At 35.8% G+C, this 20,998-nt stretch overlaps 2 protein-coding genes across 4 annotated transcripts; one reads left to right on the top strand and one right to left on the bottom strand.

Annotated features, from left to right (window-relative positions):
• Positions 1-191: 191 nt before the first annotated feature.
• Positions 192-13,132, bottom strand: LOC132168152 (SKP1-like protein 21). 3 transcript variants are annotated; one of them, XM_059579247.2, is made up of 10 exons: positions 12,926-13,132; positions 11,574-12,666; positions 7,191-7,412; positions 6,721-6,912; positions 6,531-6,641; positions 6,257-6,335; positions 2,305-2,408; positions 1,936-2,117; positions 831-964; positions 192-602 (listed from the first exon to the last, which is right to left on the bottom strand). In XM_059579247.2, exons 2-10 carry the CDS (start codon positions 11,607-11,609, stop codon positions 586-588), a joined length of 1,077 nt encoding a protein of 358 aa, XP_059435230.1. In that variant the 5' UTR covers positions 11,610-12,666; positions 12,926-13,132; the 3' UTR covers positions 192-585. The 3 variants fall into 3 exon arrangements, with proteins under 3 accessions (XP_059435230.1, XP_059435235.1, XP_059435236.1); XM_059579252.2 differs by having other exon boundaries at positions 2,326-2,408; XM_059579253.2 differs by lacking the exon at positions 11,574-12,666.
• A 261-nt stretch (positions 13,133-13,393) lies between these two features.
• LOC132168154 (short-chain dehydrogenase TIC 32, chloroplastic) lies at positions 13,394-19,899 on the top strand. Its single transcript, XM_059579254.2, has 8 exons — positions 13,394-13,564; positions 14,138-14,369; positions 14,567-14,646; positions 15,081-15,234; positions 16,691-16,769; positions 18,590-18,674; positions 19,014-19,060; positions 19,438-19,899. Exons 1-8 carry the CDS (start codon positions 13,459-13,461, stop codon positions 19,594-19,596), a joined length of 942 nt encoding a protein of 313 aa, XP_059435237.1. The 5' UTR covers positions 13,394-13,458; the 3' UTR covers positions 19,597-19,899.
• The last annotated feature ends 1,099 nt before the right edge of the window (positions 19,900-20,998 follow it).

The following is a 20,998-nucleotide window of genomic DNA, read 5'->3' as shown; positions in this document are numbered from 1 at the left end:
TAAGAGTCGCATCATTCTTGGAGTGACACAAAAGAGACTTCTAAAATTACTCATACTTCCCTCCAACAAGAATGCTTTCTCAATATTAATCCAATCCAAAACAGATCATATTGCACTTAGCCCTTCTCATATAAATTTTTATTCTAATGATCACTTCTCTTGAAAGTACATATTTTCCACAAAACTTTGCGTGGCCAAAAGGGCCTAAAGATACTATAAATGAAAAAATTATGAAAACATAATCTCAAGTACAGAAACTAGCCAATGACCATTGCTGAAAATCACAAACCACCTGACACATTCAGACTATGCCCGAATTGCCAACTATAATTTTTTTTTTTTTTTTCCTTTTAACTTATTTTTCCTTTTCGTTTTTCTATTTTCCTACATACAACACGCCCATGAAAAGAAATTGCATTTTGGCGATGGTAGAACAAATAAAATACTCACATGATGCCCACACCCAAAAAAAAAAAAATGTGAACTCTTGTCGCCTTTGACGGTAGCAAACTCCATATTGGCATCTTCTCCAAACCACTCGAGCTGCTGTCCTTTTCAAGAAATAAGTTATCTATCATTGATTCATTATCTCTGATCCAAACCTATTCACATGAACAAACGATAAACATCAAACCATCAATTACACCAGCCCTCTCTCTCTCTCTCTCTCTCTATATATATATACACACACACAAGCAAACAACATATTTTCTTGAAGACTAGGAGACAGGCGACTCATATTGAAATCTTCCAGAACAGGGAGCATAGAAGACTAGAAGAGACTGCCAATACCAATGATAACGTATTAAGAAGGTTGAGGAAGAACGTACTTGTATATCTACCCATGGAACCATTGCCATTTATAGAAATAGGCATAAACTTTCTTTCTTGGCCCAAAGATAAAATTTCCTGCATTCTTTCCGGCCAATCTGAATTTAATCTTCGTGCAAAATCCTCCACTTCCCTACATAAAAGAATACAATGCAAATATAGAAGATATAATATTAACGAATAATAAAGGCTCCGTTTGTTAAAATTTTTGTTTTTTTTTTCAAAAACAAAAACATTAACAAACAACCCAAATACAAAACACTCTTTTTTATATATACTTTTTTTTCTAAGTAATTTTTTTGTCCTCAAGGAGAAGAGGAGAATAGGAGGTTTGAACTAGTGACCCCTACTTCAAGAGGCGTAGTCCTTAACCGATTGTGCTACCCCTTAGGAAGCCAAACACAAATACTCTTAAAAACATAAAAACAGTTTTCACATTTATGTCACATTAGAACTCTTTTCAAACCAAATACAAAAAATATCCACCAAAACGTATTAACAAATAACAAATAGAGCCAAACTTTCTATCCGGGGAACAGGTGTCAAAATGAAACATGAGCAGTATACATGAAACGAAAAAGGGGAAGAAGAAAAAAAAAGAAGAAGCAAGTTTCCTCTCTAAACAACCCCTAAAACTTCAAACTTCTCAAGTGTAAAATCTTAATAAATTCAAATTGATCACATTTAGAACCAATTAAATCCCCTTAATTCAATCTCCACAGATTAATCTGTTAAATCTGGGCTTAAAGTTGAGGACTAGAATGGTAGTGGGGTGGAAACAAGGGCTGCCCACGAGGGTGGGGAATGTGGTGGACAAGACCTTTTAGAAAAGAAACTAAAAGCTGAAATGTGATATATCTAAGATCATTGGGACAAGGAAGATTGCAATAAAGTTGAGAAGCAAAACCGTGCTTCTAACAAAGGTTCTTTTGACATACATTTTGTGGCAATGAGTTGGCAGTATTACTGGCAGTTCCGTAAAGTTTAAGTAATCTTCCGGGTTCACCAGGAAATATAATGAACATAATTGTAGTAATCTAACTAAAGTCAAAAGGTGAATTCATCACATTAATCTAGATACCCCAATTAATATATTCATCTAACCTGTCAAGTTCCTCCTTCATCGCAGGATCTAAATCATCATCAATATCACCATCCTCAAACTCGAGCTTTGGGGAAAAAGTCACAACGGCAGAATCTTGCAACTTTGAACTTGTACTAGGAGAGGCCAATACAACATTGTTAACCTCATCTTCATGGCAAGCAGACGGCAGATCAAGCAACTCCTAAAATATCAAGACACCAGCAATTCAAAAATGAGAATATTGACTTCATTAAGTGCAAATAAAATAATTATGATAAAAGGAAATAAAAGAATCTCATTGTCAATACATATACATGTATACACATGTACGAACAGACACACACAAAGACGAGAGAGAGAGAGAGAGAGAGAGAGAGAGAGGTGACAACCCTATTATGGTTTCCATTTACATTGGTTAAAGAAGAATCCTTTGATTGATCTTTTCTCCGACGATTTTTCTTTTTATTCTTACTGGTTCTCGTCCCCTTTGTATCTGTAGAGCAGATTAGATTATGTAAAATAGTAAGATAAATAACCAAATAGGCTATGCACAATTCATGAGCTCAACTATTCCAAAAAGCCACTGAATGTTGAGACAAAACCAACTACTTAGAACACTAACAACAGCTTCTCTTATATTTTCTTTAAATACAGGGAACCAAGTTACTTTTTGCTTTCCTATTCAAATAAACTCCACAACAACTTCCATCATCTTTTCCCTATCCCATTTAAATATTCTTTCAAATAAATGCTACGGAAAAGAAAGAGAAAGAGAAAGCCATTTAAATATTCTTTCAAATAAATGCTAGGAGAAAGAGAGAGGAAATAGGGTAGCACTTTTGCTTCCCTTGGGTTTCCCTTGGTTTAGGGAACACCAAGGGAGTTTGTTGTATGGGAGTTTTGAAGAGGTTTCCCTAAATTTAGAGAAGGAAATGGGATTTAGGGAGTCTCTTGCTAATGGTCTTACATGTATCGCCAAGAAATTAACAAAATGAAGCATCTATCAAAATAAAAATACTTCACAAACATGATTACTTCAGGGTGTAGGCATAGAGTGCATCCAAAAGAACATTAATCTATTTATAACAATAATGGACAAGTTGCAGCAATGTTAAAATCAAAATTTTCACCATATTATGGTTAACCTTGCTATAGCATGATCAGAAAACTATATAAATTCCTAATTGAACTACATCAAGCACTACATAAAACAGAAACAACGTAAACTGTAGAAATTTAACAACCATTATAATGTTAGAATATTAATTAAACGATTAAATGTATCATTTCCTATAAGCTAAGAAATTAGAACAGTGATTTTGAATTCGAACGCTGACTCCATAATATATCCTTCGTTTTAGTTAAATATTCTATGGGCCTTATATTATATCAAAAGGAGAGTCTAAGCCCAATGCAAAAAGAGTGTGACTATTATTAAATAAATAAATTATTATTTCCTATCAACTTAATCTTTTGAGGCAAGTGGTAACTTAACATATATCAAGGCCTTTTATCATGACTTCTGCTTGTTGCATACCTTGATCCACTACTGTCCAAATAGCATTTCCTGCAGCAGTTTGGGCAGCAAAGATAAGAACTCTTAGGAAAAACAAGAAAGGCTTGGGCGTCAAGAAGAAGAATAAGGGTAAGATGAGTCGTTTCCTGAAATGGGGAAGGTGGAGATAGACCTCTCTTAAGGGTTCCAAACCCTTGTTGTTTTCATTATTCTTTTTGGTTGCTGGAATGTGAGGGGTCTGAATGACCCAATGAAATTGAGGGAATTTAAGAAATTCATCCAAGGGCAACCCACAACAAGAAGGTATCACAATAACAGAATTCCTCCAAAAAGCACCTCCGCAGGCTTGCCTCTAAAATGCTAAATGTGTTCAAGAGTATAATAGTTTAAGAGCATGTTTGGGATTGAGCTTAAGAAATAAAGCTTTTAAGTCAAAAAGAACTTTTGGACAAAAGCTTCAATTTTAAGCTTTTGGACAAAAGCTTCAATTTTAAGCTTTTGTCAAAATTATGTTTTTGCTATTTTTAGGTTTTTTGAACCCTTAAAAGCGTTTTTAATTTTTTTACCAAACAAGTACTTTTTTCTTCAAATAAACTTTTTGAGTGTTAAAAGCACTTTTAGACCCCTCAAACGCAGTCCCAAACAGACCCTAAAAATCCTTATTCATAAAAAATTCATATTCATATCTTTTTTTGTTTTGATAATGAAGGACCCCTCCAAGGCAAGGCCACTTCGTGTACCCACCCCTGTCGGATAAACCTCGAACCCGTGTAAAGCACCCCTCCACACGAATCGGGTAATACTCCGACTTCGCCTGCCCCAAGGAATTGTTTGCACCCAAGGGGATTCGAACCATAGACCTGATAGAATGAAAAAAATAATAATAATCCTTATTCATAAAACAAAGTTTTTTTTTTTTTTTTTTTAAGTAATTGAAATATCATTAAAAATGAACACAGGAAGTATACAAGATAAGCACCTAACTAAAAGGAGAAAAACGAACAAGAAAATCATAGAAAACTAATCTCCAAAGGAGCTACCAACACAGTTGTCCAAATAAAAAGAGAATAAAAGAAAAATGACTTAAGTTGCTCTAACGTCCTCTCGCGATCCTTGAAGATTTGATGATTCATTTCCCTCCATAGGCACCAAAGAAGGCAAGAAGACACCATGTCCTCACTTGTTCACTAGCAAGCGAACAAGTCAACTACCCAGTTAGGCATAACCCAAGACAACCCAAAGCAATTGGAAAAAAGCATTCTATAAGGCACAAGCAACCTCACAATGGAGTAGAAGATGGTCCGTAGACTCCTCATTCCTCTTGCACATACAACACCTATTTACCATAATGACATGCCGATTCTGAAGGTTATCCATGTTGAGGATCTTCCTTAGGGCCGCCAATTGAGCAAAAAAAGCCACTCTCAAAGAAACCTTGGTCCGTCAAATACTTTTCCAAGGAAAAGAATGCCATCATTACAGACAAGGAAAGAGCTAACCACGAACACCCTTCTTTTTGAAGGGATCCACCAAAGCTTTTCTTCACCTTCTCGTCTCACTCTATAGGAATACAACAAATTGAAGAAAGAAGCAATAACATCCACCTCCCAGTCGTGGGCCACTTTAATGAATCTAACATTCCACTAAAGTAACCACTAGAAACCTCCCAATGAATTGCTACTAAAGCATCACACATCATGCCATAATCTAATCTTGGAGTCATCTCCCAACTCAAATTTGGAATGCCTAAAAAATAGCATCCATCCTCTTGATATTCTTCCATAACCCCACCGCAAACGACTCGAGGACGTTTCAATAGAACACCATACATCTCACAAATTGTCATATTTAGCATCCACAACAACTCTTCACCATGCCCCTCTCTCAAGCACATTGTCATAACCATTTTCCTAAATAAAGGTGATTGAACATCCTCAAGTTCCAAATCCCACCCTCCCCTCAAAGATGATCTGGGAGCAAACCTTGGACTAACTAACCAAGTGAAATTTGAATTCTTCACCTATCCCATCCCATAAAAAGTTTAAAAATCCCAAAGATTGTCTAACAAAAAAAGAGAGAGAGAAGAAACGTGTGAACTATATAAATCGACTCAAAATTGCTCAAAAACCATTATCATTATACCCAGATGAATCCCAGAAACCCACTCTCTTTTTTCCCAATTGAATCTAGACATGACCACAAATATTCCAACTTTTAAAGAATTGATCTATGTGTGAATTCTTGCCAAAAACAAAACAAAAAATCTCTGTGTGAATGCAATTACAGTCCAAAATTTGTTTTTTGTTTTTTGTTTTTAGTTATTATAACTTTCAATAGTATCTAAGGCTTATGTGCAAATCTAGAAAAATTCTGAGTTAGAGTGTTAAGGTTAACTACGTCACAAGGTTCTGTATGTCAAAAAAAAAGAAAAGAAGGAAAAACCATTTAAGAAATTATACCATATTTAATGTCCCGCATTCATTTATATAATTCTCTCTTTCTTCTTTTCTCACTTTTAGGTTTGAATAAATCCAAAAAATCCATCCAAAGTATAATACTTGTCTTTTTCACCAGAAAAGACATGCAAATCAATGACAAAGTGGTTTTTAATATCTTTAAAAGAAATGGAGCGATATGCATAACTAGAAGCATCAATTGTTGAATGTTCACAATTTATCAATTGCAATATTGCAAAGTCTGACACAGATAATTCAGGGATTTATGAACACATGGATAAGTTGCAAGAGGTTGAGAACCCCACTTGTACGAAGAAAAGAGACAAGCTGTCTAAATGGAATGGAGAAAAGATCATTTCTCTCATATACCTTCATCTCCACCATTTATAAATGACAAGAGATCATCGACTGAGCGATCATCCACACGCTCCTCCTCAACCTCGACATTCTGAAACATATGGAATCCATTTGCTATTAATGCTAATATATACATGAACATCCAAGTGCTTCAACTACATAATTAGAGTGAAACCAATTCAATCAAAATTTGAATTCATATACAGCAAGAATTGAATATTCAGCACAAAACATTGGGCTCAAATACAATGAGGGCAGAAAACAAGCAAATAAGTAAAAGTAGCACCTTCAATTTCTTTCTCTCTTTTAATTCTTTCCTCTTTCTTGCATACAATCGATTCAGAAGCCGAATACGTGGGTCATCGGTGATGTTTCTTAGGGGCTCTAACTTCTCTTCCTAGAGAAAACCAAATCTACATGAGAAACCATGAGCAAAGTAGATGTTAAAAACATTGATTTCTTGATAGCAATACAACCTCGGTGAGATCATCAGGTAAATGAAATGTTTCACGTATCTCCTCAGGAGTTTTTCCTTCAATAATCCGAGCAAGTGCTCGGCTTGTGAGATCAACTAAAGGCTTCAATTGGAGGCTGTCAGCTGCAGATGTCAACTCACATAACCTTTTTGTATCCATCCGAATAAATTTTTCATCAAAAGTTTTGCGCTCCTGTGGCAAAAGAGATATCAATATTCAAATTTTAGTTAAACTATTCAATTATAAGTTCTACCATCTAGTTCACTCGTCACTGCTCCCCAAAATAATTATAAACTAGTAAGTTAACAACAAACTAGATAAAATGACTATCTTCCTGGAGGGACTGTAATAAAAGTTTTTTCATTTCTGAAATTTACTAAAACTCAGAACATCTTTAATCACAAATTGAGGAATAAATGTCATTTAAAAAGAGCAAAAGCATCACAAGAGAGTCGAACAGCATATCAAACCTTATTAGAACGACCTGCTACTTGGTGAAATCGACAGTAATCAAGAATTAAGCCCAAGATAGCAGGATTGACTCGCTGTGGAAGTGATATAGCATAGTTTTTGGAAGATCCCATGCCTGTCTGAATTACTTCTCGGCATATCATAGGGCAAAACATGGCAACTTCTTCTTCTACTTGTTGGATTGAACCATCAACAGTTTGAAGCCAAATGTATGACTTCATCTGGATAAACAATACCATAAACCATAAACAGAACTAAGGATCAAAATAAGAAAATCATTAGGCCAACATAAATAAACCTATGATCTAAGCTTGACCGAGGTTCATTGCACACTGTCATCTCATTGAGCTCTGCCTATGGGAGAAAATTTTGGTTTCTAACCAAAGGGGCAACAATATCTTAAATGGAACAGTGTGACAGTATTATGAAATCTTATATAATATATAATAGCAGACTCATAAGAGAATGTAGCCCTAGGTTGTCTAAAAATATGACAAGTAGAATTTTAGGATGCCTAAAATTCTGCCATGTGTCACTTTAAAATAAGATCTTTAAGGGTTTTTTTTTCACAACATTTTAAATAAAGTGTTTAAGCCATTATCTGCTATTCCTTCAAAACAAAAGTATCACTTGTAAAAAAAAAATAAATAAATAAAAACACGTACACGCACACACAAACCCCAACTCCAATCCCACACTCTCAACTTCTCTAAGACAACCACTTTCGAAGCAAACGGATGGTGCATGTGTTCACAGGAAAGTACAATGGACCGACCGTTAAGGAGTTCATCGTCTTCGTCTCTCACACCGTCACCAAGCGCACCCCTGCCTCCCAGCACCAATCTGTCCAGCACGAAGGTCCCTCTCTTTCTCTCTCTCTCTCTCTATCAATTCTTCGCTATTGTTTCTTTAAAAGGCGCCTCTTTATTTGCTGTTTTTTTTTTTTCTTACCTCAATCTGCACTCTACCGAGTTGCATAGCTTCAATCATTATGGTTTTGTGTATGTGTGTTTTCTTTGGGTGTGGGGGGTGTATCTTGGGTTTTTAATCGATGGGGTTTTCTGGGTTTTGGGTTTTATTTTGATAGGTAATCAGAGAAATTTTATAAAAAGCGTAGGCGTCGCTAAGCATACAGGAAATACACAAAAAACAGAAAAAACAAAGGAAAACAAGAAACCCCAAACACCCCAACAAAAACCAGCCTACAAACCCTAGGCAAAATTACATCACAGCAAGAGCCTTCTTTGGATGTGGTGACAACAAAGAGCTTTATGTTTTCCAAGAATGATCAGATAAAAGCTTTGGTAGTGGGTTTGGTGAATACATGGTTTCAGGAGGGGAATTAGCTTATCAACAACTCTGCAATGAGATCACCGTGGAGTTCAATAATTACTCTAAACAAGTACTACTTTCATGCCCTTAAATAATAGTCTAAATTGTGTAAACAATAATTACTCTAAACAATAATTACTCTAAAAATGTGTTTTTGAAATGTTTTAGTTTTTAATTTGTGTAAATTAGTGCTGTTTAGGTTCTCTCTCCTGGAGTAATCAGAACTTGGGGTTTTCAAGAAAATGAAAACGCATTGGAAGGTAAAGAAATCTCATATTAAATCATTAGCCATGCGTCAATTGCTTTTTCCTTAAGCACTGCATAAGGAATTAAAAAAAAATGAAATTTCAATTTTCATTTTAACCTTTTCTAGATGTGGGTGCATGCGAAACATAAATTGTTCCACTGGATTTTGTTCGACCTTAACTGCTAGAAATTCCTTATGCTGTTACCTGATGGTCTCTAGGAATTATTGTTTTTTCTTTCCTTCCAATTTAGCCCCTGAATCAAATTCTGCAACACATCAAGTCCCAGTTTGCTGAGGCCCTATCACGCAACACTGTTTTGAAGTCCAATTCAGAGATTGGCTATGCATCTTACTGCAGCTATCTATCTAGTGTATATATGTGCTGCAGGAAATTCAGATGACAACCGTTCCTTTACAATGTTGGGGGTGGGGGGGGGGGGGGGGGGGGGGTTCGGGGGTCATGGACAGATTTTTTGAAATACGGTTTTAATGTGGGAAAAGCTCATTCTTCAGGAGCAGGATGCCTGAAGAAAACATTTCCATAAACCAGGCTGATAAATACGAGCCTGTTTGCAAAAGCAAACATATCTCCGAGAGACGTGTTAGATGAAGCGCTTGGTGATGGAGATGAAGAGATTACATATCTTGAAAAACTCAAAACATCTCAGGCTACCATTCATTACAGTGTAGAGGATGAAGATGATGAGGAAGGAGAAAGCAGGAAACAACAGAAGATATCAAGGGTATTGAAGAGTAATGTTGATGGCTGATATGATGTTAATGTTGACAGTCATTTCCCATCAAGATCAGGCAAGGAGGGTAAGAAGTCCTGAATCTCGATTGGGGATAGCATTTGAGGCAAAGCTCATTGGCACTGGACAGAATGTTTTCTCCACTGCACATTTGATGGCTGAGAGAAATACGTGGAGAAAAGATAACTTCTAAACCCCATTTTCTACAATGCCCTTAAAAAAGTCTAATTTTTGTTTTTGAAATGTTTTAGTGTTTAATTTGCGTAAGTTACTGTTGTTTTAGGTTCTCTCTCTTAGAGTAATCAGAACTCGGGGTTTTCAAGAAAATGAAAAATGCATTTGAAGGTAAAGAAATCTTAGGCTTTTTGTTTGCAATATTTGACAATTTAGATATTACGTTTGTGATATTTTACCGATTGGGTACTGAGGAATTTGACCAATTTGCATTTATCTCTATTTGGTTGCGTTTATGCCCCAACTAATTGTATGAGGTCACTGAAGATAAAATTTCTTATTTGTATTCATCTGTGCAGATATTCAAGATGAACTTTTACATTTTTGTTAGTTTAGGAACTAATACTTTAGAAATTAATGAGAATATATATATATACTAGAAGATGGAATTGTTAGAAGGCACATGGTGGGTTGAGGTTTAGGAGAATTGAAGATTGTAATAAAGCACCGGTGTTGAGGCATATATGGAAGAAGAAGCTCATGAGGAGGCTAAAGAGGAAGTTCCAAGAGATGAGACAGAGATCCCAGCAGAACAAGATAAAGTCATCATTAGAGGTTTTTCCTATTGCCATTTGGTCGTTTTTTCTTTTTCAATGTCGTAATTTGTGTGTTGAGTATGTGCAAAACAAACAATGTATTTTGTTGTTCCTATAATGTTTCGACTTATATCTATCTAATACTTATTATTAGTTACGATCTTTAAAGTAGGGGTGGCAATTCATGTTCACGTATCGGGTTTGGGTTGTGCTAGGCATGGGTATAAGACTATATAGGTCAACCCTAACCCAACCCATTTAATTAAACAGGCTAGACCCTTCAATCATAACTCGTTAATTTCATGTTGGGTTTGTGTCAAATTTGCAGGTCTTGTAAAAAATTGTCAGCTCTAAATGTTGCGTGTTGAGTTTAAGTCATGTCAAGATATAAAGTATAAGACTATATAAATCAACTCTAACCCGACATATTTAATTAAATGGATTAGATTCCTCAACCTTAACCCACTAATTTTGTGTTGGGCTAGTGTCGAGTTTGCACGTCGTGTCAAACATTATCAGTCCTAATTTTGAGCGACCAAAACCACTCATCTAAGATAAGTGCTTCTCTACTCAGAGATTGAAACTTGGAATGCCAAGTATCAAGATAATGTGTGCTTTACTTATATTCTGATGATTCTTCTAGGATCAAATCTGATTGGTCAGGATCTATTACTTAATTTTGTCTTGTTGCTTCACAACGCAATTCCTCATTTGGGGTTACATTGTTTTAATTGTTGTTTCTTGGGAAATTTAAAAACTTAGTTTTGTTCTTTTTCGTAACTTTTGCAAGTAATACGCAAGATTTTTCTTTTCTATGTATCATTTTATTAGAATCAACACTGCTTTTAGTAGCAGGAAGCGGCATGATTTAGTGAGAGACTTGGATGCCTTAAGGTAAATTAATGTTAGTGCTTTGTGTCTCACTTTTGGTCTTGCTATTATTACTATTCTTTTCCACAACATTTCCTTGAAAATATTTTAGAAATTAAACACTACTAGAAAAAAAAACCCGTGCATAGAGCAAGTTAAAGGCTAGTCATAATACTATTTGAATGGCAGATTTGTAAATAAGTTCAACACAACAAGGTCTTAATACCCTTTAAATATTAGAAATAAAGCCCACCTAAACCCTCTATACACTCAGGTTAGGAGCAGCCCCTAGTCACCATGACTCCCCAACAACCAACTAATGGAGTATAAATATCTTTAAAAAAAATGATTAATCAGATTTTTATCTGCATAATTCATCTGAAATCATCACAAAATAAAAAGATAACATACCTCAGGTTTAACTACGGCCATGGAACCTTCTGACATTTGAAAAGGACACTGCAAATAACTTATAAGAGTTCTGACTCAATGAACTTTGCACCTCCAACATAAAAAACAAGGAGTCGCAAAGCAAATGAACAATTCGCCTTATTCAAAATCTTGACTTTGTTAGGATGTTATAAACTCTTTATCAGTGCCTCCCAAAATGATTGGATGTTGAATCTCAATAACAAGTGCATAAGCATTCTTATACGGAGAGCTTCCTTGGATGTTGTTGCTCTTACTTAGTAGTAAAGCAGAAAACAAGATAAGCACCACACCATATGATGTTTTGCCTGAAATTAGAACATGTGACTGCCAGAAGCGATTAAAAGATAACTGAGATCAGAATTAGAAAGCAAAAGATTATAAAAGAAAAGCAAAATCAAATTTTAGTCCAGTTTCCTATTTGTAAAACATTCCAATTTTGCTCCTTTATATATATTCGAAATTTTCTGTCTTCTTAGAGCCCTCCTCTATTTACAATCTCACGTAGATAGTCCCACCTATAGTGTTTTTCATGAGAAATAGAATTGTAACAAAAGAAGAAAATCAGCAACAAGATAAAACAATCAAATGCATCACAGCTAGAAAAATACAATAGGACCCATAACAGAAATTTGATCAGTATTCAACAATCACACAGACATAAGTAGGTAAAAGAGTATGTATATATAAACCATATTGGTGAGTTCGTAGCAAAAGCCACTGATGGAAAGCTCTGAAGCTCAAATATTGCAGATGTGGCCATCAGTATATGCTCAGTTTGGTCGCAAATAATTTGTTAGAAATAACCGAAATTCAAAAAGGAGTGAGGAGTTGCTTGGCTTCTCTAGCTCTGGTGGCTGGTAAGCATGGCGTGGTGAATGAGGCATCCTGGGAGTCCCTGGCCAGGAAAATAGAAGACTTAAGAAAGGAAAATGCTGCCCTGAAGTCACGGGTTCAACCAGAGTGTCTTGGACCTGACCAGGGTGGTTGTCCGGGGCGGTAGGAATGGGCTTGTCAAATTTTCAGTATCCGGAACTTAAAGCATAAGCATCCAACTGACCCTATTACGACGATTCTTAACAAAAGTATACACAAACATAACCATAAAATGGGTTTCAGGTACTCAAATAAAGAAAATCAGATTAAACTACATAGAATACTTGAGAATCCGATTCATTTCCAATGAAAGCAAAGCTTGACTGGTATTTATGAATCCCACAACTTACGATAACACAAAATCAAAATTAAAATAAATATACAAGTTGTGTGCTGATGTGTATATATATATATATACACACACAAATATCGAGAGAGAGAGAGAGAGAGATGCGTACCTTGAAGGTGAGAGGGTGAAATGCAGAGAGGTCTGAGAGATAGCGAGAGTAAGAGATAGGGCGGTAGGGTTTCCAAAAGCCTGTGTTTCTTCTTCCTTCTTTCTCTTTTCTCTAATTATCGATTTGTGTCCGGCACGTGACTTGTGTCAAAGAGTAGTGCCGTCGCACGTGGTGGTGGTGGTGGTAGTTAGTTAGGGTTTGGTTTGGGAGTTGGGACTGGAATGGAAGGGGAAAATTGGGGGAAGGGTGGGTTGAGATCTCTGGGCGGGTCGGGTTTTCTTCCCAATTTGGGCCGGAGCGGTCGGGCGGAAGGTGGTTGGGCTATTAACTGACAGTGAAAGATTTCAACGTACCAACATGGGCCACATGGCCTAAGTTGGGCTTTTATTTTCTTTTCCTTTACCAAATTTTGAACCGTTGATCTTGCTTGGAGATTTAAGTATTAAAATAGAATTAAAATATTCAGGCTTATTTTATTGGGGCGCAACTGCCAAATTGGCCGGATAAGGGAATTTTCCACAAACACACACAGAATGTGGCCGTTTCACAGAAAAGGGCCATCGGGGTTTTCGTCTTCCTCCACAGCAGAGGAAGTTACTGAAGGGATTGATGGGACGGGCCTCACTGCCATTGTTACAGGTACTGCATGTTCCTCCATCGTTTATTTTTTCTTTTTTCATTTATCCGTGAAAAGTGAATTACTTTTCCTTTAGATTGCGTATGGCCGTTGTTTGTTTTCGGAAAAGGGAACTAACAACATACATTTTTTCGTGGTGGTAAATGAAGATGATTATGGAGCCATTTTAAATATATTTTACTGTTTCTCATACTAATCTGTCATTTTCCATAATTCTGAAGAAAGCAGACTTCTTGCTAACCAAGTCATTATATTGGTATACGGAAAGAAGAAATTATTGTGGAGATTCATGCTGGATTTAGCCTTTTTAAATGCCAACCGGAGCCTTAGTTATCTGTTTGTTCGGTTTCGTAATCTTGTAGATGTCAAACTATTTAGATTAGTAGAATTGGAATCTAGTCATGTGCTTCTCGACTTAATGGGAATTTTCGGTGAATTCTTGCTGTAGATTTTCGTTAGCAATTGCACAAGAAAATTTTTAGCTTCTTAACACATTATTTGGGACATATTTTTCAAAGGCGTTTGCTACATTCAATTACTGGCTTGCTTGTTACTTGTGGACACTCTGATTGCAGGAGCATCTAGTGGTATTGGCACTGAAACTACACGAGTTCTTGCATTGCGTGGTGCCCATGTAGTTATGGGGGTCAGAAATATGGCTGCTGCTGAAGATGTCAAAAAAGCAATAGTTAAGGAAATCCCCAGTGCTAAAGTTGATGCCATGGAGTTAGATCTTAGCTCAATGGCATCCGTAAGGAAATTTGCATCTGATTTCAATTCCTCCGGTCTTCCACTGAACATCCTAATGTAAGATAAGGGTGCAAGCCGTAATGGTAGCTGTTCTTCCACATTTTGTTTTCACTGGTCCATATATGTGTCTTACTCTTGCAGTGACTTAATTCTGTCCGCACCCATGAAAACATTATTGTGCATTTCTGTCTCTTAAGCTTCCTTAGTTCATGGTATTAAACAAGAAGGAGTGACGCTGTCTTCTTTGTTTCAAGTAACAATGCAGGAGTTATGGCAACACCATTCATGCTCTCCAAAGATAACATAGAACTACAGTTCGCAACAAATCACTTAGGTGTGTTGCATTTAATTAAAGAAATATTTGTTGTTAAACTGATGTTCTATACCAGTGTTTAAAATTCACCTCAATTAACTTTGTGTGTGTGTGTGTGTGTGTGTGTGTTTCTCTGTGTAAAATTCCATTGGTAGACCATGGTGTTTCAACTTTTGAAGCTTTGAGATACTCTTTGGTAGTTCTTCAAGTTTGCGGATTTTATTGGAATAATAAACTATCAAGCAACCAAGATAATTGTTGCTAGATCCTTGTAGACAGTTTCAAAATTCCAAGATGACTGTGTTTTTCCTCCGTCACTTGCTATCTGTTGCTGCATGTAGAATTGGGGACAGTCCATCAGTCCATACGTTACAACACTATGTACTGTGTCTATAGATGCTAAATTGAATTATGTGGAACTGGACTAAATCCTCCTTTTTTTGTGGTACTTACAGGTCATTTTCTTTTGACAAATCTTTTGTTGGACACTATGAAAAGAACAGCACGTAAAAGCAGCAAGGAAGGAAGAATTGTTAATGTTTCATCTGGGGCTCACCGGTTCTCATACCGTGAAGGAATCCGTTTTGATCAAATAAATGATAAATCTGGGTAGTGCCATCTAACCATAACCTAGACTGTCATTCAATTATGCTATTGAGATAGTATTCCATGTCCATCAGCAAATCAGCAATTTAGCATGCTCAATTATTATGTTCCTTTGAAAAAATAACATGTTTGTCCCTGGTCTAGGGGCTGTTGCTCTTGGCTGCTTATATCTTTCGAAGATCTGGAACTCCCTATGTTAGTGGTTGTTGCTTACTTCGTAAGACATCTTGTTAAGTTTTCCAGAGATTCTTCCTCATAATTTTCATTTTCTAGATACATGATATATTTTCAATGGATTGCTTTTACATGTTATACATCTACCTCATTTGATATTATAGCGTAAAAGTCATTGCCTATAATCAGCTCCACCAAAGTGGAGTCCTAAGAGTAAGGGGAGATCTAAATATGATCCTGTCTAAGAAATTGAGTTGGGCAAAAATCTTTGAAGAACATTTGGAGAATTAAGGCTCCTCTGAGAGCAGTATTATGGAGGATTTTTGACATTGAATAACTTGAGAAAGAACCGCGTCATAGTGGTGGATTGATGCTGCATGTATAAGAGAAGCAGGGAGTTCACAGATCACCTTCTCCTCCACTATGAAGTAGCTAGAGATTTGTGGGTTTCAATATTCCGACTGTTTGGTGTAGAGTGGGTCATGCCTAGAAGGGTGGTCGAGTTGTTAGTTAGCTGGAGAAGTCAATTGGAAAGCTGTTGCAAGTTAGAAGCTTGGAGGATAGCTCATGTATGTTTAATATGGTGCATTTGGAACGCGAGAAGCTATGAAGATTGTGAGAGATTGGTGTTAGAGTTAAAGCCATTATTTTCAAATCTCTTTATGCTTGGATGGCGGTGTACAATAGCCCTCACTTTTCTAGCTTGCAGACTTTCTAGACTTGTGTTCTTTTTCTTCCTAATTGTGGGTCTCTCTTTGATAGTTCATGTGTACTTGAGTTGCTCCTCTCTACGCTTTCTAATGAAATTATATATATATATATATATATATATATATATATATATATATATATATATATACCTTAATTCTACTACAAACAACTAAACAATTTATATAGAAAATGCAATGAGAGAAATCATTATAACTTGAGGTATTGTACAAAAGCATGGTTATCCAATGTGCTATATAAAACTACGGTGCATGGTATTCCCAAAGTATTCTTACAGATCCTACATTTCAACGATTATGTATGTATTGGTCGCTTTTAATAATTGAATTTATACACTTACGCTTGACAACTTGGGATTTTTACGATTATATCAGACAATAACCCCTCTTTGATACTACAGTCTGCTTGACAAAATAGATCACATATCATCAAGTCAATTATGACACTACCCTAGAAGTTGCTTGGTATGCTTATATGTTGTGTTTTATTTAGATGGCATATATTGACTAGAGAATTTTGCATACATTTGATTGCGTTTTGACTTGCTCATACACAGGTATAGCAGTTGGGCTGCATATGGCCAATCAAAGCTTGCCAATATTTTGCATGCCAATGAGCTTGCAAGACGTTTGAAGGTATGTGAACTTCTCTAGGATAGCAGTGAAATTGAAGATACATTCATAGTGAAAGAGTAGATGAATGGCACTTTTGAACATTTTGCAATTGATAAATGCTACACATACTCCCAAGTGCTCACTCTCTGACGTGGCAATGAAATTCACCATTAGATTCTACATATACTTTCATTTGTTATTTCATCTACTAATGATTTTTACTGTCACGTCAAAGAGTGGACACTTAAGAGTATACGTAGCACTCCTCTTTGCAATTTTCTAAACAGCCATAGCTCGACATTATTGTTTGCTATGATGCTTATGATTTTTAGCTCAATACCAAGCAACTCATATGCCTTATTTGCAAATTTTTTTCTCCATTATATTAAAAGTTGATTTTCAAGGATCACATTTTTTTTATTTATTAAATATCTTAAGTTAATTCTGAAATTCTAAAACTCAGTTTTTATTTCTTTTGTATTTGATATATATTTCAGCTTTAGTGCCTTATCTCTGCAATTCTGTTTTCTTGATAAAGCAAACTGAGTCTCTTAGTATAAGGATCAAGTATATTATTGTATAACCCAGTGGGGTTATCTATTCCCTACTTTAAAGTGTTGGAATGGCAACTGAAAAGGTAACAGGCTTTTAACCATGTAGTTATGACACCTTCAACTTAAACAATTCATCTAGAAGGGATTTTTTTGAATGGAGCAATGGGAGAATGGCCTTACTTTTGTTATCCCCTTCTTTTAAAACTAGAAAATAAAATTTCTGCTGTGTCTGAGTGCATGCTTGGACATGTGTGTGTCCTTCACTAGGGACGATTTGTATGTGTTTTTGTATGTGTCTGTATTCCTTAAATAGGGATTAATACAGGAGCCTTACCGCATGGTCTGAGATTTATGTTGGTAAATTTTGCTATGTCGAGATTGGTTATAATCCATGTGGACCCCTTTGTCCCTTATATCTTGTCTGCTGTATAAAATGCTTGTTTATATGGAATACATTGCCTTCTGTGACTAACAGATTATGTCACCTACAATTAATTTAAAGTGCTTATTTTACCCAATGTTTGTCTTCTGACTTCTGAGCATATAAATTTTATACGAGTCCTTTATTTAGTAACTTAACATCCATATTACTGGAAATAAGAAGTCTTAACATCACCATGGTTTCATTCGTTATTAGTTGAGTAGCCATAAGCGTTTGAAGGGAAAGACCATGGTGAACTGTTGGGGAAAAGGTGAGGTGATAGATTATGTGGACCCCGTTGTCCCTTTTATCTTGCTTGCAGTGTAAAAACCTCCTCTATGTGAAATGCTAGCCTTTGTTGACTAAACAGGCTCTCTGGCCTATAATGAATTTAATGTGCTCTTTTATCCAATGTTTGTCTCCTAACTTCTGATCATATTTATCCGTTTACAAGCCCTTTATTTAGTATTAACTTAACAGTATCATGTTCCATTATCTGTTAGTTGAGGTCACTGGTGTGAGATTTCTTTTAGATTTTGTATTTGTTGAAATTTTATCTACTCCTGCAGTTTAGACTTGAACCTGCAACTCACGGTTAGCAATTCTAGATCACACCAGTGCTACAATGATATTCATCTCTTAATATTTTTCATCATTGTCCAATTACCTGTCATATTCATATACAGTCCCCTTAAAAAACATGTGCTCGACAGAGTCCTTTCTGCCCTTTCTCAACTGTTGACAGTATCAACTTTACGTAAATTTTTAGACATATACATATACATAGTCATACTCATCACGCTGTGTATATGAAGGTAGTCATGTTAAAGTGGAATCCATAATATTGGTGATTGTTTCTTGAACAGGAAGATGGGGTGGATGTAACAGCAAATTCACTTCACCCAGGAGCAATCATCACCAATCTTTTTCGTCATAACAACATTGTGAATGGTACGCACTTTATTGAATCTCATTATAAACTTGGATTTTTTGGTGTTAATTGGGCTGAAGGTAGGTTAATGAACAAATGTAGGTGTAACAGTATATAGTGGAACTGTAAATTCCAATGAGTTTCATAGTTTATTTCAATCCTATGGATGTCTAATTCTTCGGTAAAACATGGTCATACATGTAACAGTTCCTCTATGTTTTCATGTATTTCCTGTTCGTATGTTTTTGGAACCGCTATTACTGGAGATTTTTGTTTTTTTTTTTGAGGGTCAACTATTCACTCCCACTGATGCTTTTGATGCAAAATATCGGGGATTTATAGCTATCTTTATTTTGCAGGTCTTGTTCATAGGCTTGGTAGATTTGTGCTTAAAAATGTTCAGCAGGTAAGCAGTATTTTAATTAGACCTTTTAGCTTAATCAACTAAGGTGTATGAATCTTGTGTACATCATGCAGAAACCATGATAATGTTTGCTTCATTTAAGTGTTCGTGTAGGCTCTAAAGTAACAATGCTGGGAAAACATAAGCTTAACATGTTTGTCTTTATCTTCTATTTAATCATCTTGTTGTCATAAAAGAAATTAAAATATTGAGGTTTCCTGTAATCTTGAACATTTACAGTTTTTAATTTTGTCTATGTTGGATGCCAAAGAAGGAAAGGGTTCAGTGGGGTACAGTGACTTGGAATATAAGCCTTCATTTGGTCACACCACATTCTTGCTTTTTATTTGTCATGTTTATGATTTTATTTATGATCACAGGGAGCTGCTACAACATGCTATGTGGCATTGCATCCTCAAGTCAAGGGGGTGAGTGGCGAATTCTTTTCAGACAGTAACCCATCCAAGACAAGCTCACATGGTAGGGACATCGAGTTGGCAAAGAAACTCTGGGATTTCAGCATGAATTTGATTAAATGATGTACTAATAACTCATCACAGATGATCATACTTCCCAACTAAACATATATAGTTAAAATACATAATTAAAGCACCCTTGTCATGTTCTCGTATCTGAGAGAATTCTACCAAATATGTTCCTGTATTCTCCTTGATTCCAGAAGTGATTTCGGTCTGTTAATGAGGTTCATGCTAAAGTGCTTTTCTCGAACATGGTAAATTAGTAATGGTTAATGGGCGTTGTACTGTATTAGTGGCGTAACATATCTGATTACTTTGAACGCAATAATGTGAATGATAATTTTTTTGCCTCCTGTTTCTACATTTTTGGATTGGTGATAATTTAGGCTGAGACTTGTCATCCTCCTTTGAATGATTGTTCTTGTTTTGCCTCTGCTTGTACTTGTTCAGATAGAGACAACAATATAACCATAATATCTTCTATGCTGTGGGGTGGGTTTGTGCCACCAATCCCAAAGTGACACCTAAGCCAATCTTACCCTAAAAAAAAAATTAAAAATTAAAAAATTACTTAAAAAAATTAAAGAGGTGGCTGCCAAGCCACCACAAGTGAACGGTGGAGGTGGCTGCGCACCACTCCCTGGGGCAGTGGGTAGCCGCGCAAGCCACCAGGGGTGGTGCATGGCCACCCCCAGCCCCCACTTGTGGTGGCTACCACCCTTCTAATTTGTTTTTTTGTTTTTTTTAATTAATCTTGCAAGTTTTTTATTCTCATCTGTAATATAAATCCTGTATGTTTGTTAACATGAATTTATTTTGTTCCAAGCTGGCATGGCGACCTCTGAATGGTGGGCATAAAAGCCTCCTTTTATGCAAGGACCGCACTAAAGTTATTCTCTATAACTATTATGCAACGACAAAATCAGAAAAATTGGGAAAGAATGGTTGATTTTGTCATTGGATAAATATAAGAGAAATGTTAGGGGTATCAACTATTTTACTAACATAAGTTTACTAAATTGATGTATAGTTCATTTATTGGAGAAAAACAAAACAATTAATTAAGATAAATGTAACAAGTACCAATGAATAAGTTAAAGCATTCTCAATGGAAGAGCTAAATGTTACTTTTATCTAAAATAGCTCTTCAAATGTTTAAAAAAAATTTCCTACATTGGATTAGCCAAAAAAAAATGTAAAATAGATATTTGATTGGAATAACTAAAAAAAAAGCTAAATGCAGCAGCACTTTTTAAGGAAGCTATCTTATTTTTCATTGTTTTTCTCACCTGTTTTTTCTTTTTCCCAAATCTTTTCCTACTTTTTCTCTGTATGTTCTCTTTTTTCCATTTTTTTTCTCACATGTTCTCTTTTTCCCAAAATTTTTCTTACTTTTAATAATATTTTAATATAATAGATAGAAATATAGCTAATCGGATGTAGAGACATTTAAAAATGACTT

The sequence above is a fragment of the Corylus avellana genome, chromosome 2, assembly GCF_965113065.1.
Source record: "Corylus avellana chromosome 2, dhCorAvel1.hap1.2, whole genome shotgun sequence".
Taxonomy (NCBI): Eukaryota; Viridiplantae; Streptophyta; class Magnoliopsida; order Fagales; family Betulaceae; genus Corylus; species Corylus avellana.
This window is presented reverse-complemented; position numbering and strand designations above follow the sequence as displayed.

What these genes read in the sequence shown, in the direction of transcription:
- LOC132168152 (XM_059579247.2), bottom strand. Translation starts at nt 11,609, where the DNA reads ATGTCAGAAGGTTCCATGGCCGTAGTTAAACCTGAG. An exon ending in AAGAGAGAAAGAAATTGAAG is followed by an intron (nt 6,336 to 6,530) that starts GTGCTACTTTTA and finishes CATATGTTTCAG; the next exon opens with AATGTCGAGGTTGAGGAGGA. An exon ending in ATGAAGGAGGAACTTGACAG is followed by an intron (nt 965 to 1,935) that starts GTTAGATGAATA and finishes TCTTTTATGTAG; the next exon opens with GGAAGTGGAGGATTTTGCAC.
- LOC132168154 (XM_059579254.2), top strand. Translation starts at nt 13,459, where the DNA reads ATGTGGCCGTTTCACAGAAAAGGGCCATCGGGGTTTTCGTCTTCCTCC. An exon ending in AGCTTGCAAGACGTTTGAAG is followed by an intron (nt 16,770 to 18,589) that starts GTATGTGAACTT and finishes TTTCTTGAACAG; the next exon opens with GAAGATGGGGTGGATGTAAC. An exon ending in TGCTTAAAAATGTTCAGCAG is followed by an intron (nt 19,061 to 19,437) that starts GTAAGCAGTATT and finishes TTATGATCACAG; the next exon opens with GGAGCTGCTACAACATGCTA.